General features: G+C 40.2%; 1 protein-coding gene across 1 annotated transcript in view; it reads right to left on the bottom strand.

Annotated features, from left to right (window-relative positions):
* ME1 (malic enzyme 1) overlaps window positions 1–1,417 on the bottom strand; it is a 244,814-nt gene extending 243,397 nt beyond the window's left edge. The window contains 1 exon segment of the mRNA XM_017882627.1: window positions 918–1,417. Within this exon segment, the coding sequence (XP_017738116.1) occupies window positions 918–1,400 (483 nt within the window). The 5' untranslated portion in view covers window positions 1,401–1,417.
* Between the last annotated feature and the right edge of the window lie 14,951 nt (window positions 1,418–16,368).

Consider the following 16,368-nt stretch of genomic DNA (forward strand, 5'->3'; position numbering starts at 1 on the left):
AAAAAATTTGGGGGTTTTTTTTTTTTTTTTTTTTTTTTTTTTTGAGAGAGAGATCCCGAGTGTTTATATTGCATCACCAGTGAAGGAAAATGAAGTGTTACCAGGATCCGAAAAGGAGTCTCTGAACAGGGTGTACACTGAATTCCCCTTTAATAAAAGAAAACAGCTCTAAACAAAAAAAAAGTTTTAACTTCCAGAAAGCCAAATTAAAACAAAAAAAAAAAAAAAAAGAAGAAGAAGAAGAAGAAAGAAAAGAAATGGCTTTACCCACAATCCCATGTCTGGGACAGAGCTCTTCTACCAAGCCATGCAAAGTGTCCAAGACAGAGGCCACCCACCACGCATTCCCAGACTCTTAACCGTGTCACTCCAGAAACCAAGAGGACTTGGATTTCCACATTGCTAACGTGATCTGAAGGCACTCAGTACACATTTCTGTCTGGACAGGACCAGTTGAATCACTTCTCGCCTTATCAACCTCCAATAATTGCTACACTGTGTGCAACCAGTAAGTGGGTGGCACATGGAGTCTGACCTGGCAGCCTGCCTGCTACCTTCACCAAAAATACCCCATTCACACACTTTGTCTGATACTACTTTCATTGTCTGGGCTCTTGTTTTCGGAGAATTGCTGCCGAAGTATCGTAAACAAGTTACACCTTTACCTCTATCCCTAACATGGGATGCCCAGGTGCAGAGGCACCGGCACCGCCCTGCCATCACTCTCGTGTGTACTGACCCGATTAGGCATCCTTCTTCCTTCTGCCCACACCAAGGCCCCCCAGGCCGCCGCCGCTCACCGGGAACCTTCCCAGGGGAGTGGCGGAGGGGCGAGGCCATGGTGCAGGGACCTGCAAGAGGGGCCTGACCCTGATCGAGAGGGGCCGATGGGCGGCCAGGTGGGCCTGCGGGTTTACCTTGTTGAGGTGAGGGTTCCGCGTCAGCAGGTAGCCGCGCTGATGGGTGTGGCGGCGACGGGGAACTTCGGGCTCCATGGCTGGCGCCGGGTTCGGCGGCGGAGTCAGGCCGGGGCGGGCGGCAAGCGCGGTGCAGGCGGCGGATGCTGCTGGGGTGCCCGTGCTGACTTGCAGCTGTGGCGGCGGCGGCCGCACTGGGAAAAGCGCAGCGGCTAGGGGCGGGCGTGGGTGGCGAGAGGGGGTGGACGCGTCGGGAGAGGCCCGATCGAAGCGGGTGTCCCCAGCAGGGCAGCCTGCGAGAAGCGCTGAGTCATGGCAGGAGATCATCCGAGCCCGCGTGTGAGGAGGAGGAGGAAGAGCGAGGCCCTGGCAGCGCTGCTGGTGGCGGAGTAGGGGTGGCCGCCCGAGCCCTTGGCTCCATAGGGCCTCTGCCCACCATGGGCTTATGATCACCACTGTGGTCGCCTCTCTCCATGTGGGCATGCCAAACACAGTGCACTGGGTGGCTCTGCTGACCCCAGAGACCCAGAGTGGGGGAGGGGAGCGGGGAGTGTCAGGCCATGTTCCCCCTGCCCGGCAAGGCTGGAGAAAGAGCGAGAAGATGCCAGAAGGTGCGAACTTGAGAGGTTCAGGCAGAGCCAGCAGCTGCCAGCGGCTGTAGAAACCGAGGGGGCTACGGGACCGAAGGACTCGTGAGGGGTCCCCAGGATTGTTGACAGAAGACCTCGACAGGCTGAGGAGAATCAGATTCGTCTCTCCCTTCTTGTTAGCGTCTTGGAAGCTCTCTAGCCACAGATCCACAGCCCTTGCCTCGCGTCCAGGATGTAGGCCGTGCCCGGGGCGCTGAGGCTGGAGAGAATCAACCTTGACCCAGAATGCCAAGGCCCAAGGGAACTGGGAGGAAGCCCAGAGAGGAGAGCTCAGGCGCCACACCTGTCAGTTTCTGTAGATTTTCCACTGGAATTTATTTGAATTCCAATAAGATAAGAGTCAAGGTGTTAGGTTGCAAAGGCCCAATGAACAGTCCTATTTATCTTGTATATTGTTTCTCTGGGAGTTTTAGAAACCTGATGTTCAAGAACCACTGCTCTCTCTGAATAATGATGAGTAAGCAGTCTTTCAGGCCTTCGGTCTCTTCTTTGGTAAAAGCAGAAGGTTAAACTAAATTATCTTGCAAAGCTGATTTATTTATTTATTTATTTTGAGACGGAGTTTCGCTTTTGTTGCCCAGGCTGTAGTGCAATGGCATGATCTGGGCTCAAGACAACCTCCGCCTCCCAGGATCAAGCGATTCTCCTGCCTCAGCCTCCCGAGTAGCTAGGATTACAGGCATGCGCCACCACGCCCGGTTAATTTTTGTATTTTTAGTAGAAACAGGGTTTCTCCATGCTGGTCAGGCTGGTCTTGAACTCCCGACCTCACATGATCCACCCACCTTGGCCTCCCAAAGTGCTGGGATTATAGGTGTGAGTCACAGAGCCGGGCCATTTTTATATTGTTTTATTTACATTTATGCTTGGAGGTTCATGGACTGGAGGCATAGTCAGATCATAGCCAAAAGGAGTGTCTGTCTGATAAAAATAAAATAATAGCAGCAGACGCTAAAGCCTTCTATGCCCCAGTTTCCTTTTCAGTTGAATAGGATTGCTAGTTTCTGTCCCATTTGTCTCTGCATACTGATATTACAAAGGATAGTGTTTGAGATTATTTGCTGATTTTATATCTCCATACTCTAGACACACATCCAATCACAGTGTTTTCATTTCTACTTATGTTACTTTGCCTTATCAGAAAGATTTCTTACAGTAATTGTATTTTGTCAGTACTTACATTTAGAAGCTTCTTTGACCTCATCTGAATTACCTAGAATTAGTTGTTTTTATAGAGAATATTTTCTAGGCATCACAAAGTTCTTTCTTAAAAAGCCCTTGAAGTTAAATGACACCTTTCATTGTGAATTCTATACTCCATAAATACTTAATCCTACAACATCTAAGAAAAAGGTGTACTTTACAAAACTCACTCTCCTGAATTAACTAAGGCACATTACAATTAGGGTGTTTTATGAGAGAAAACAGTTTAACAGCAGGCATGGGAGCCAACTCAAGCTGCTTAAGAAGAAACAAAATGTTAGTACAACAGACCCTTATTATAATAAAGTACTTATTACATGAATTTAGATATATTACCTATCTGTTCCTGTTTCTGAGATTTAATATCTACAGATAGGAAAGGTGTTATAAGTACAGGGAGTAGCCCACAAAGAGTATATGGCCTCTCCCTCAAAGGCAACATTACAGGGGAATTACAATATCCTGCCAGTAGTAGGTAAAATTCACATCTTTCATTTATATGTTTACTTTAATTATTAAAATAGCCGCAGTCATCTTCAATGAAACAGGATAAGGCCTAGCTGAAGGAGCCATTTAGTACATTCATGTGTAGTTCCAAGAATGCTGGAAAGAACCTATTTTTCTACATAAATGTTAGCTAGATTATCAAAATTTTCAGTCTTTTTTAATAATAATCTCTTATAAGGTTAGGTTTTATTTCCAAAAAACGTAGGAAAACAGATGCAGAGAAAAAAACTGCTTTAATTTGCCTTGTAACAAATTGTGATTGCACTGTCAGTCTGAACACAATTGGTAATGTTAAGAATGGGTATCATTCACAAATTAAGGGACTAAAACCTGTAGATTTCTGTTATACACAGGTGAGAATGCTATCAATCAAAATCAGATTTTTCTTTCCCAAGTTATATTTTAGCACACAAAGAGCTTTTACAACATAAAATATGATTGTAATAGATACTCTGATCTAATGTCGGTTGAGATTGCAAGTATAGAAAATTCAGGAAATAACAGCACATACAGCAATTCAAATACTTTACTTTCAGGAGATAAAAAAGATTAAAGGAAAAAATACGTATCTAGGTGATAATTCGTAATATTAACTAAATGATTCTGTATTTCTTCACACAAAAAGCACATTACTACTATGTCTTCAAAATCTAGTGTGCATTTTATATTATAACACATCTCAATTTAGACACCAAATTTTTATCAGAAATTTGATCTGTATTTCAATTTTATAAAACTTACATTTGCAATAGGAGATTCTCATACATAACTTGTTGCAAATATACCATATAGTTTTCCAATGACTAAATTGAGTGTCTGTTTTATATTTAAATTAAAATCAAACACAATTTAAAACTGAGTATCTCATTTGCACTGGCCACATTTCAAATGCTTAGTAACATGCCAGTGCCCGTCGAATTAGAGAGCACAAGTCTAATCCAATGCATTTGGGCACTTAATTAAATGTTTTAAATAAATAAAGGTAAATATACATACCCATGTTACTGTAATGTTCATACAGATGTTGTTACATGAATTGCAGAGTAACTCAAGTTATACTACCTTATTAGTTTCACATATATAGCTATTTATAACTGTAAATGCATGCAATATACTGATTTTCTTTACAAAGCACGAATTCTTTTCCTTCTTCTCAGATAGTCAACCTAGTTGTTTCATTCCTCAAACCATTTTGTTGAAAGTTCACAACATCCCAGTTGATAACATGGCATATGGATTAAAATTCTAAATTAGTAAAACTGCATTTTAAATAAACCTTCTGAAATTCAGATGTCCACATAAGTATTGTGCTTCAAGATAGCCAACTGCTGGAGAAATTTTGCACATACTCTCAATGTTGCTGCCATTATTTTCCCCCCGACAGAGTCTCACACTGTCGCCCAGGCTGCAGTGCAGTGGCGTAATCTTGGCTCACTGCGACCTCTGCCTCCCGGGTTCAAATGATTCTCCTGCCTCAGCCTCCCTAGTAGCTAGGATTACAGGAGTGCACCACGTCTCACTAATTTTTGTATTTTTAGTAGAGACAGGGTTTCACCATGTTGGCAAGGCTGATCTCAAATTTCTGACCTCAAGTGATCTGCCCACCTCAGCCTCCCAAAGTGCTGGGATTATAGACATGAGCCACAGCACCTAGCCAGCTGCCATTATTTGAAATGTTTTTCAGTTCTTCTTTTGGAATTATTTCTTATTTACTCAGGGTAAACACTATAGCACATTCTTTTAAGAGTATTTTATTAGTTTCAGGCCAGGCATTGTGGCTCACACCTGTAATCTCAGCATTCGGGGAAGTCAAGGTAGGAGGATCACTTGAAGCCAGGAGCTCAAGACCAGCCTGGGCAACAAAGTGAGACCCTGTCTCTACAAAAAACTTGAAAAAAAATTATCCCGGTGGGTGGCATGCACCTGTAGTCCCAGCTACTCAGGAGGCTGAAGCAGAAGAATTGCTTGAGCCCAGGAGGTCAAGCCTACAGTGAACCATGATTGTGCCACTGTACTCCAGCCTAAGCAACAGAGCAAGGCTCCATCTCAAAAAAAAGATTATATTAGTTTTACATCCACAGGTACCAGGGATTAGAACTTCAAAATATCTTTTCGGGGGACACAGTTCAATCCCATAACAAGGATGAAATCTAGAATCAGACTGACTGGGTTTGAATCTTTCTTGCCCTGTGTCTTTGAAAATCTTATTCCCTCTGGGCCTCAGCTTCCTCATCAGAAAAATGAGGATATTAAAAGTACCTGCCTTTTAAAGTTGTTATGGGGATTAAATGAGGTGATTTTTGCATATTTATTCAATAAATACTTACTGATCAACCTACTATGGGTCAGCCCCGATATAGGCCCTGGAAGATTTATAGTGAATAATACAAATTCTCTGTCATCTAGAAATTACATCCTACTGAGACAATAAACAAGCTATACTATGTCATATTATATAATACAGATACATGTAAAGCACTTAGAACAGTGCCTGTCCCATAGTAAGCACTCAACAAATGTTATTCCTTTCCTCCAAGATCTGGTTCATCTTACAAAGCCATTCCCCATTCCCTCACATAGATATTTCCCCCTTAATTTATTCAAAATGTTTCTTGAATACTTCCTCTATGCCAAGCCTTAGACTAGGCACTGGTAGGCAAACATAAGCTTATGGGGAGAAACAGCCAATACACAGGTAAAGAGGTAGGTAATTATGAAATCTGAACTGTAAAAGAAATGAGTGTGCACTTCAGCAATTAGCAACATGAAGACTAATATTTTTAAATATTCATAATGTTTTAAATTGTATTTTTATTAGTATTTGGGATGTCTTGTATTTAAGTACTTGAAAATCTCTCTGAATGGTAGAAGTATTCTTTCAAACATAAATAAAAGATAACTTCAATAACACTTCACTTGCATGTCCATAGCAAATTTGCCCCCACTGGGGATATTCCCAGAAATACTTCAATTTTGAAGGGGGAAAATACTTGTTTAGACAGGTAATAGCTGGTGTACTTGTCAAGAAGGCATTGAAGTTAGTAATCTAGAATACAGACTTTGGACTAAGAGTTCCTGGGCTCCTGTTCCAATTTGGCCAACTTTGTCAAGTTACTTACCTCCCTTTGTCTCCTCCAGTGATTTATCCTCATCGTAGTAAGCACTACATGGGTATTTGTCAAATGAAAACAAAGATAAAAATAAATCAGGTGCATTTCTCTGTACTTTCAACTTTTAAAAAGAAAACACTATCAATCACTAAAAGAAATTCAAATATTGACCAGGCACAGTGGCTCACGCCTGTAATCCCAGCACTTTGGGAGGCTGAGGTGGGTGGATCACCTCAGGTCAGGAGTTCAAGACCAGCCTAACCAACATGGTGAAACCCTGTTTCTACTAAAAATATAAAAATTAGCTGGGCGTGGTGGGACTCGCCTGTAATCCCAGCTATTCGGGAAGCTGAGTCAGGAGAATCGCTTGAACCTGGTAGGTGGAGGTTGCAGTGAGCCAAGATTGTGCCACTGCACTCCAGCCTAGGCAACAGAGCAAGACACCATATTAAAAAAAAAAGAAAGAAAGAAAAAGAAATAAAATTTTCTAAGAATATAAATTTTACTTACAATTTTAGCAATTACAGGTTTTGGCTTTAGAAAGTAGAATTAAGTGACTTGACAAGGTTAAGTATTAATCTTGTAGGATTAGTATTATAGTGGATTTTTCTGTTTGTGTTTTTTACTCTTATAACAAAGTAAAATTTTTTTAAAGCTGCTTGTTTTTAATTTTCATGTTTTCCCAGCTATCACCACAGTATACCTTCTACAAAGCATCATTTCTCTATCTAGGTCAGAGGTCAGCTATCTATGCATGTCATGCTAAAGCTTGCCACTTGTACCTGTGCCAGTCCAAACCTGTTCTTTAGGTTGAAAATGATAGAGCTGTTCAGACGCTACAAGAAGAAAGGAAATTATGTCACTCCCAAATTAGGGAAAGCTTATGGGATATTTCAGTTATTTATCAGTATGTAACACATTACTGCAACATTTAATGGCTTAAAACAATAACAATCATTACATTATCTCTCATGGTTTCTGTGCATTCAGAATTTGAGAAGGGCTTAGATCGTTAGTAATGGTCCCGGGTTTCTTACGTCATTGCAAGTTTAACAGTGACTGGGACTAGTAAAAGGGGGTGGGGGTGGCTATGTGTGCACGCGCTCTCTCTCTCTCTCTCTCTCTTCCTCTCTCTCTCTCTCTGCCCTCTGCCCTCCACCCTCATCTCTCTCTCTCAAGTAGTCTCAGGCTCTCTACATATATGATCTTTTATTATGGGCCAATTTGAGTTATTCACAGCATGGCAGCCTCGGGGCAGTCAAAGTGCTTATCAGGAGCTCAAAGGCTTTCAGAGCAACCTTTCCAGGGAAAATGACAGAATGTGCCTTTCCTTTGGGTGACTTAGCCTTAGAGGTCACATATTGTCACTTTTTTCTACTCTCTTGATCCAAACAGTCACAAAAGCCTGTCCCAATTGGAGTGTCAAAGCTACGTGTGAGAAGAGATTGTATGATAGGATAAATGTTGCAGCCATTTGGAAAATACAGTCACACACATGGATGTATAAAGAGACCTATTTAATTGTTTGTTCCCAACACTTTTTTATGTCACTTTTTAAACTCATCTGAAATAAGGAGAGGGTGGTGCACTTGATATAGACAAATTCTTGACACTAATATAAAATGTGCATAAATAAATAAGTTGAGAAAAGTTGGCCGGGCATAGTGGCTCACGCCTATAATCCCAGCACTTTGGGAGGCAGAGGCAGGTAGATCGCCTGAGCTCAGGAGTTTGCTACTAGCCTGGGCAACATGGTGAAACCCTGTCTTTACTAAAATACAAAAAATTAGCCAGGCGTGGTGGCGGGCGCCTGTAGTCCCAGTCACTCGGGGAGCTGAGGTAGGAGAATTTCTTGAACTCAGGAGGCAGAGGTTGCACTGAGCTGAGGTCACACAACTGTACTCCAGCCTGGGCGACAGAATGAGACTCCAATTCAAAAAAAAAAAAAAGAATACCATATTAAAAATAATACTGGACACTGAATATTGAATGGATGGAGAATTTTCTTTATAGACAGTGTGTTGCTATGTTGCCCAGGCTGACCTTGAACTTCTGGCCTTAAGCAATCCTCCTACCTTAGCCTCCCAAAGTGCTGGGCCACCACAAGTGGCCTGAGAATTTTTTCAATTTGGAAAAATGTGCTTCCAAACTGTTGATGGTTTGTTTCCTTTTGTAGTTCTGAAGTTTGAAAAAAAAAAAAAATAGATTCTGTTAGTTTTACATTCAGGAAAAAAACAAAAAAAAAAAAAAAAAAAAAAAAAAAAACCACAGTTGGAACATACCGTACCAGGGAGGATATAATGAAAGAAATATATTATAAAACTTTAGGAATAACAATTTTTTTTTGTTCCAAAGTTAATTTGAGATGATGATTTGGCATCATACTTCTCTACCTTCCTGCAGTATGGATACCTTAAAATCTCTGACTGCTTGCCAGTAGGCACTGAAGCCAGCCACATAATGCAACTCTGAATTAGGGCGGGTAAGTTTCAGAATACCTTACTCCACCTGTGCGGATCCACCCTGCTTTCCTTACTTTGAAAAGCCAGACTAAAACAAACAAATCAAAATGATCTTAAAATTAAAAGTAAAATTTTAAAAAACTTTATAGAAAGTTTAACTTTTTTTATAACAATATAGATTGACTTTATTTAGCCCAGACTCACGTAAAGAACAGATTGTCATATAACTTATTTAATAAACAATTGACTTTCAAATACAACATGATGCTAATAGTAATTCGCTAAGCAACAGTATTATGTGGCTTTTTACTTCTCAGTATTGTTCTACGTATTTTAAGAAATTTGACGCTAGAGTTAGAGAAAATAAACATTTAATATTTATTTTTGAGTTAAGTTTTACAAACACACAAAAAATAGTGGTTCAAAACTATTAAAATAAATCTTTGGAATACCTGACTAATTCTTGCTTTAAAAGTGGCATTTGTTTCTGGTACCATGTTAAATTATTTGACTTCTTATCTCAAACAGATACTATTTTTTTAATGAATAAAAAAATCACACAGACAAAAGAGCCTTATCAAATTGCTTTATTTAACTTGAATAATCTGGACAGAATATTCTTTGTTTTGTACATCAGGTCAAAACACAAACTTTTTAAATTTGTTGATTTTGTTAACCACTCTAACTACTGGGTAACATCCAGTGACCTGCCAGAAATAGAATGAAGCCAGCATTAAGCACAAACTGTCAATCTGTAATGTCACCAGAAACTTGGCATTTCAAATCTAGTTCTAAGCTGAAGCTCCTAATTTAATGGCAAAGCTCCACATTTTCTGGTTCTTGGAAGAGGGAAAATGTGTGCATGAAACGTTGTACTCAGGAGAGTTATACAAGAGATTCATTCATGACAGATGGAGAGACCTGAATGAAAGCACGTAGGCCAGAGGAAATTTAGAGTGTTAAAATGCATTTTGAAGACATGGTCCAATTCCTGACAAGAAACTGGGGGATCTTTGGGCAGGAGGGAAAAAAATCATATGGATTTGGTAGGTAAGGTATTAAGTCAGTTTGGGGTTTTGGCAATATCCAAGCTTTTTGTACTTGTTATCCACACAAATCCATTCAAGACTTCCAAATAAGAGTGGAACTTATATTGATACAAAACCCTTATGTGTAATTTTTTAAATTTCCAGGTCATTCATATTTAGATTTGGAGATATTCTTTGCTAGAATACTAGAAAACTTTCGAGTATTCTTTGCTAGAACCATATGCAGAAACATTTGGAGTAAGTAATTCCGAGCTTCCTCCCGGCTCGTTCCACCTCCACTGACTGTTCATCCTCTGGGGCTAATGGAGCAGAAAAGGAGGCTCCTCAGCGTACTCTCCTCTCTGATTGCTGTGGAAACTGCTCTGTCATGCAGTTAAATTGGGCTGTGGAGAGACCTGAGACCATTATGCCCCCACTGTGGCTTTAGTGTGGTAGAGTATCAGGGCAAGGCAGGAATTAAGTTTTATCAGGCAAACCAGAACTGCACAAAGAGAAGATCAAGAATCCCCACACACTTGCTTCATCCCTTCCCTTTTCTTTCTTCATGCTTTACTAAGCCATTCGATGCAATGGAAAAAAACAAGCAGCAAGCAGTGAAAAGATCATCCTAAGTAGAAAAGGGAAGAAGCTACCAGAACACAAGCAAAGTTAGAGCAAAACTATAAAAATAATTCAATTAAAAGGAATATAATTATCAAAATGCCCCTAAAGACTTGAAATTAAGTTCAGTGACAGCTCTAGGTTTGCCAGAGAATAAATGATTAGTTTTACAGGTCAGGTCCCAGAGACTTTGATTCATTATTCGATGTGTTTGCCCTGTGTACAGGGAAACTGACATATAATTGTAGAAAATATATTGCTAACTTACTACAAATATTAAATCACCTGGACATTGTTATATATAGTTTGTCTGGAAATTCTTATTTTTTTCTAATATATGTTGAAGAGACACTAAGTCCATCTCCATGAGGCTAAAATACTTTTAAAATTATATTTTCTTTCAACACATCTAGGTTTTTTTTTTCTTTCTTTTTTTTTTTTCAGACGTACTCTTGCTCTGTCGCCAAGCTGGAGTGCAGCGGCACGATCTCGACTCACTGCAACCTCCACCTCCTTGGTTCAAGCAATTCCGCTACCTCAGTTTCCCAAGTAGCTGGGATTACAGGTGCACGCCACCATGCCTGGCTAATTTTTTCATTTTAGTAGAGACAGAGTTTCAACACACTGACCTCCCAAAGCACTGGGATTACAGGCGTGAGCCACGACAACACATATATTTTCTTAATAAGTATATACGCACATAGCAAAAAGTATAAATTTGAAACTGTAGTTTCTGAAGTATTAAAGAGCAGTAGAGAGAATGACAAAATGGTATTTTAATTCTTATACGTAAAGATCTCACTTTTTCATGTAAGCTACTCCCAACCCCCATATTCCAAGGAAGATAATGTATTACAATTTTTCTAGAATTAGTTGCTTTTAAATTCACATCAAACACATGGGAAAGGGTTATTTCTTCTTTCAGTGAAACAATTTACTTGAATTTAAGATTCTTTTGTTTCCCAGTTCTACTTATGACAGTCTTTATAATCTATAGCAGTCTTGCAAACAGAAGAGGACTTAACAAACCCAGACAAAACTCAAATCCCCTAGAGACTTTTTTTTTAGAAATGTTAAATAAACATTCTACAACATGCCAGTTATTTCAAAACCACTGATAATTGCAGTGGATATAAATGTAAATTTATTTTTATATTTATAATTGTCAGGTTTTTCTTTTCCGTTATCTCCTTATTCTATATAGTCATTTCATGAAACTAATTTATTCATTTTAAAATGACATTGCTAATATTTCTTTCTGTTCAATCTATTAAAATGAAGCAGAAGTGGAATGCTACAAATACAAACTTGTTGTGGGGGTGGGGCAGGAAGGTTATTGGAGAACCATATAATTAGATAATTTTTTAAAAAGAGAGTAAACTGTATCTTAGTAATGATAGTTTTGCTGGAAATATACTACTCTTACTATGAAATACTTGTTTCACCCTAAAGGCCATTGTAGTGACATTTGAGTTACATCAGAGTGTTCCTGGCAGTAGTTAAGGTAGTTTTTGATATATTAGTTATCTACCAATGTGTAAGAAATTAGTGGCCTCAAATGACATTTTTATTTCACAGTTTTTGTGGGTCAGGAATCCAGAGAGGGTTTATCTGGGTACCGTGGCTCAGGGTCTCTCATAAGGCAGCAGTCAAGGTGATGACCAGGGCTGCAGCCATCTCAAGGCTCAACTACGCAAGAGTCAGATTCCAAGCTCATTCACACTGTGGATGTTGACAGGATTCAGTCTCTAGTTGTTCTTGTTCTGCGGACCTCTCCATAGCGCAAATCAAACATGCCAACTTGCTTCATCAGAACAAGCAAGCAAACAAGAAGAGCCAGAGTGAGAAGCAGACTAGAAGCAAAATGCAAGCCACAGACTTTTATAAGCTAATTTCAGAAGTATTAGCCCATCACTTTTGCCATATTCTGTTAGTTAAAAGCACGTCATTATGTTTAGTTCACACTCCAGGGGAGGAGATTGCACAAAATACATGGATACCAAGGGGCAGTGATCTTTGGAAGTTTTTTAAGAGGCTGCTTACCAGACCTGATATGGGAAATGCATTATGGCTTGAGAGCTTTTGTAGATCTCAACAATCTTGGATGACCATTTCTAAAGGTTGGTGAGTTTTATTTCAATAAAGCATGGTCTATTTTGTACTCTGAAATTTTAAAAATTGTTTGAAATAATTTCTTATATAAATTTTAAAATAATTGCCTAGTTTTCACTTAATGATATATCTAAATGCTCAAAACATTTTTCATGTTGTTAAACAAAATTAAAGGGAGTCAGAAGGAAGAAAAATCAAATTTTTTCAAAATGTTTCAGTATTGAGCTAGATAATATCATAGAATACAGATTGATACATGTATCACACAACAGCTCTCATTTTACAAATAAAGATAAAGGACACTTGAAGATGGACATTAAAATTTCCCCCCGCCAATAAAAAGCAAACTCACAAAAAAAAGCCTAATCAATTCTTTTCCAATTTTCCCACTTCTCCACTAGGTCAAGAGGTCTCAACCAAATACTTTTGTGTATTTGTTAATGTCAAAACTTGATGTATGTGTAAATTTTTCTATAGAGAGAGTTAATAGCTTCATGAGAGTCTCAGAAAACCCAGGACCATTGCCCTAGGCAGCAAGAATTTAGGTACTGAATTCTCATATAGAGTCTCATGAATTTGCTTCATGCAACCCGCCCCCAGAATAAGTAAAGCCAAATGTATTTTAGCTTTACTTATTCATCAGTGTCACTAACGTTCATTTCATCAGTGTCACTAATGTTGAACTCCACATTCATTCAACATATATTTATTTATTTATTTATTTATTTTTTTTATTATATATACTTTAAGTTCTAGGGATACATGTGCTAACGTGCAGGGCTTTGTTACATATGTTAATACTTGTGCCATGTGGTGTGCTGCACCCATCAACTCGTCAAGCACCATCATCATCATTTATATCCAGGTATAACTCCCAATGCAATTCCCTCCCCCCTCCCCCCTTCCCATTGATAGGCCCGATGTGTGATGTTCCCTTTCCCCGAGTTCCAAGTGATCTCATTGTTCAGTTCCCACCTATGAGTGAGAACATGCGGGTTTTGGGTTTCTGTTCTTGTGATAGAGGTTTGCCTAAGAATTGATGCGGTTTCCAGCTGCCCATCCATGTCCTACAAAGGACACAACTCATCTTTTTGTGGCTGCATAATCGATTCCATGGTGCTGTATTGTGCCACATTTATCTTAATCCAGTCTGTCACAGATGGACATTTGGGGTTGATTCCAAGTCTTTGCCTTATTGTGAATCAGTGGCGCCCGCAATTAAACATACGTGTGCATGTGTCTCTTATAGCAGCATGATTATAATCCTTCTGGGTATATTACCCAGTAGCTGGAATGGCTGAGGTGCATATGCGTACATCTAGTTCTAGATCCTTGAGGAATCGGCATACTGCTTTTCCATAAACTGGTTGACACTAGTTTACAATCCCACCAACAGTGTAAAAGTGGTTTCCTATTTCCTCCACATCCTCTCCAGCACCTGTTGTTTTCCTGACTTTTTAATGATCACCATTCATAACTTGGTGTGAGAATGTATCTCATTGTGGTTTTTGATTTTGATTTCTCTGATGGCCAGTGATGGATGAGCCATTTTTTCATGTGTGCTGTTGGACTGTATTGAATTGTCTTCTTTTGAGAAATGTCCTGTTCATATCTTTTGCCCACTTTTGATGGGGTTTATTTGTTTTTTCTTGTAAATTTTAGTTTGAGTTCTTTGTAGATTTCTGGATATTGCCCTTTGTCAGCATGAGCTTAGATTGCAAAAATTTCATCCCATTCTGGTAGGTTGCCTGTTCACTCTGATGGGTAGTTTCTTTTTGCTGTTGCAGAAGCTCTTTTAGTTTAATCATTATCCCATTTGTCAATTCTTGCTTTTGTTGCATTGCTTTTGGTGTTTTAGACATGAAGTCCTTGCCCATGCCTCATTCATATCGTTGATGAAAATGTGCCATACTGCCCAAGGTTATTTATAGATTCGAATGCCATCCCCATCAAGCTACAATTGAGTTTTCTTCACAGAACTGGAAAAAGCGGCTTTAAAGTTTCATATGGGAACCAAAAAAGAGCCCGCATGCCAAGACAACCTAAGTCAAAAGAACAAAGCTGGAGCATCACGGCTACCTGACTTCAAACTATACTACAAGGCTACAGCGTAAACCAAAACAGCCATGTACTGGTACCAAAACAGAGATATAGGACCAATGGAGACAAGAACAGAGTCCTCAGAAATAATACCACACAATCTACAGCCATCTCGGTCTTTGACAAACCTGGAGAGAAAAAAGAAATTGGGGGAAAAGGACTCCCATTTAATATAAATGGTGCCTGGGAAAATTGGCTAGCCATAAAGTAGAAGCTGAAACTGGATCCTTTCCTTTACTCCTTATATGAAAATTAATTCAAAGATGGAATTAGAGACTTAAATGTTAGACCTAGAATACACCCTAGAAGAAAACCTAGGTAGTACCATTCAGGTCAACATATATTTATTGAGTTTCTACTAGATGCCAACCACTTCTAGGCTATAGAAATGCAAATTCCAGCATCAAAAGCTCACATTCCTGGAGGAGGTGGCATGGCAAATAATAAGCACAGTTGGGCTACCCCCTTTGGGTCCCCTCCCTTTGTATGGGAGCTCTGTTTTCACTCTATTAAATCTTGCAACTGCACACTCTTCTGGTCCGTACTTGTTACGGCTCGAGCTGAGCTTTTGCTCGCTGCCCACCACTGCTGTATGCCACTGTCACAGACCTGCTGCTGATTTCCACCTCTCCAGATCTGGCAAAGTGTCCACTGTGCTCCTGATCCAGTGAGGCACCCATTGCCATGCCCAATCGGGCTAAAGGCTCACCATTATTCCTGCACAACTAAGTGCCTGGGTTCATCCTAATCGAGCTGAACACTAGTCACTGGGTTCCACAGTTCTCTTCTGTGACCCACGGCTTCTGATAGAGCTATAATACCCACCTCATGGCCCAAGATTCCATTCCTTGGAATCTGTGAGGCCAAGAACCCCAGGTCAGAGAACAAGAGGCTTGCCACCATCTTGGGAGCTCTAGGAGCAAGGACCCCCCAAGTAATATTTTGACAACCATGAAGGGACCTCCAAAATGGTGAGTAATATTGGACCATTTTCACTTGCTATTCTGTCCTATCCTTAGAATTGGAGGAAAATACCGGCACCTGTCAGCTGGTTAAAAACAATTAGCATGGCTGCCAGACTTAAGATTCAGGGGTAAGGTTGTCTGGGAAACGGCTTTCTAACAACCCCCATCCCTTCTGGGTTGAGAGCATTGGTCTGCCTGGAATCAGCTTCTGTTTTCAATTTTCCTGGGGAAGCCGAGAGTCGACTAGAGGTGGAAAGCTGTCGTCCTGAACTCTCGGCATTAGTCGGTTGAGATCATGGTGCAGCCAGAAGTCTCTATTCAACAGTCGCCCATGCGTGTGCCCCTACCTTTCCTTCTGACCCATACCTCCTGGGTCCCGACCACAACTTTCTTGAAAGTGTAGCCCCAAAATTCTTCTTACCTCTTAATCTGTGTCCTCATCCCTGCCTCCTAGGTACTAATGGTTTAGACTTTCATTTCCTCTAGCAAGTTGTATCTCCAGAGGGATCTAAGGAAGCTCTACGCTGCGTCCTTAGGCCCCTAGGCTATGAACCCAAAGAGTCTTGTCTCTGGTGTCCTTCCCAATTTAGGCATACAGCTCTCAATATGGGCAATTATGTGGGACCCATTCCCCATCACCCTTGCCAGGGGCCCAAGTTTGTAAATGGCTAGGAGAAGAGAGAAAGAGAGAGA

The sequence above is a fragment of the Rhinopithecus bieti genome, unplaced genomic scaffold (assembly GCF_001698545.2).
Source record: "Rhinopithecus bieti isolate Rb0 unplaced genomic scaffold, ASM169854v2 scaffold_13551, whole genome shotgun sequence".
NCBI classification, from domain to species: domain Eukaryota; kingdom Metazoa; phylum Chordata; class Mammalia; order Primates; family Cercopithecidae; genus Rhinopithecus; species Rhinopithecus bieti.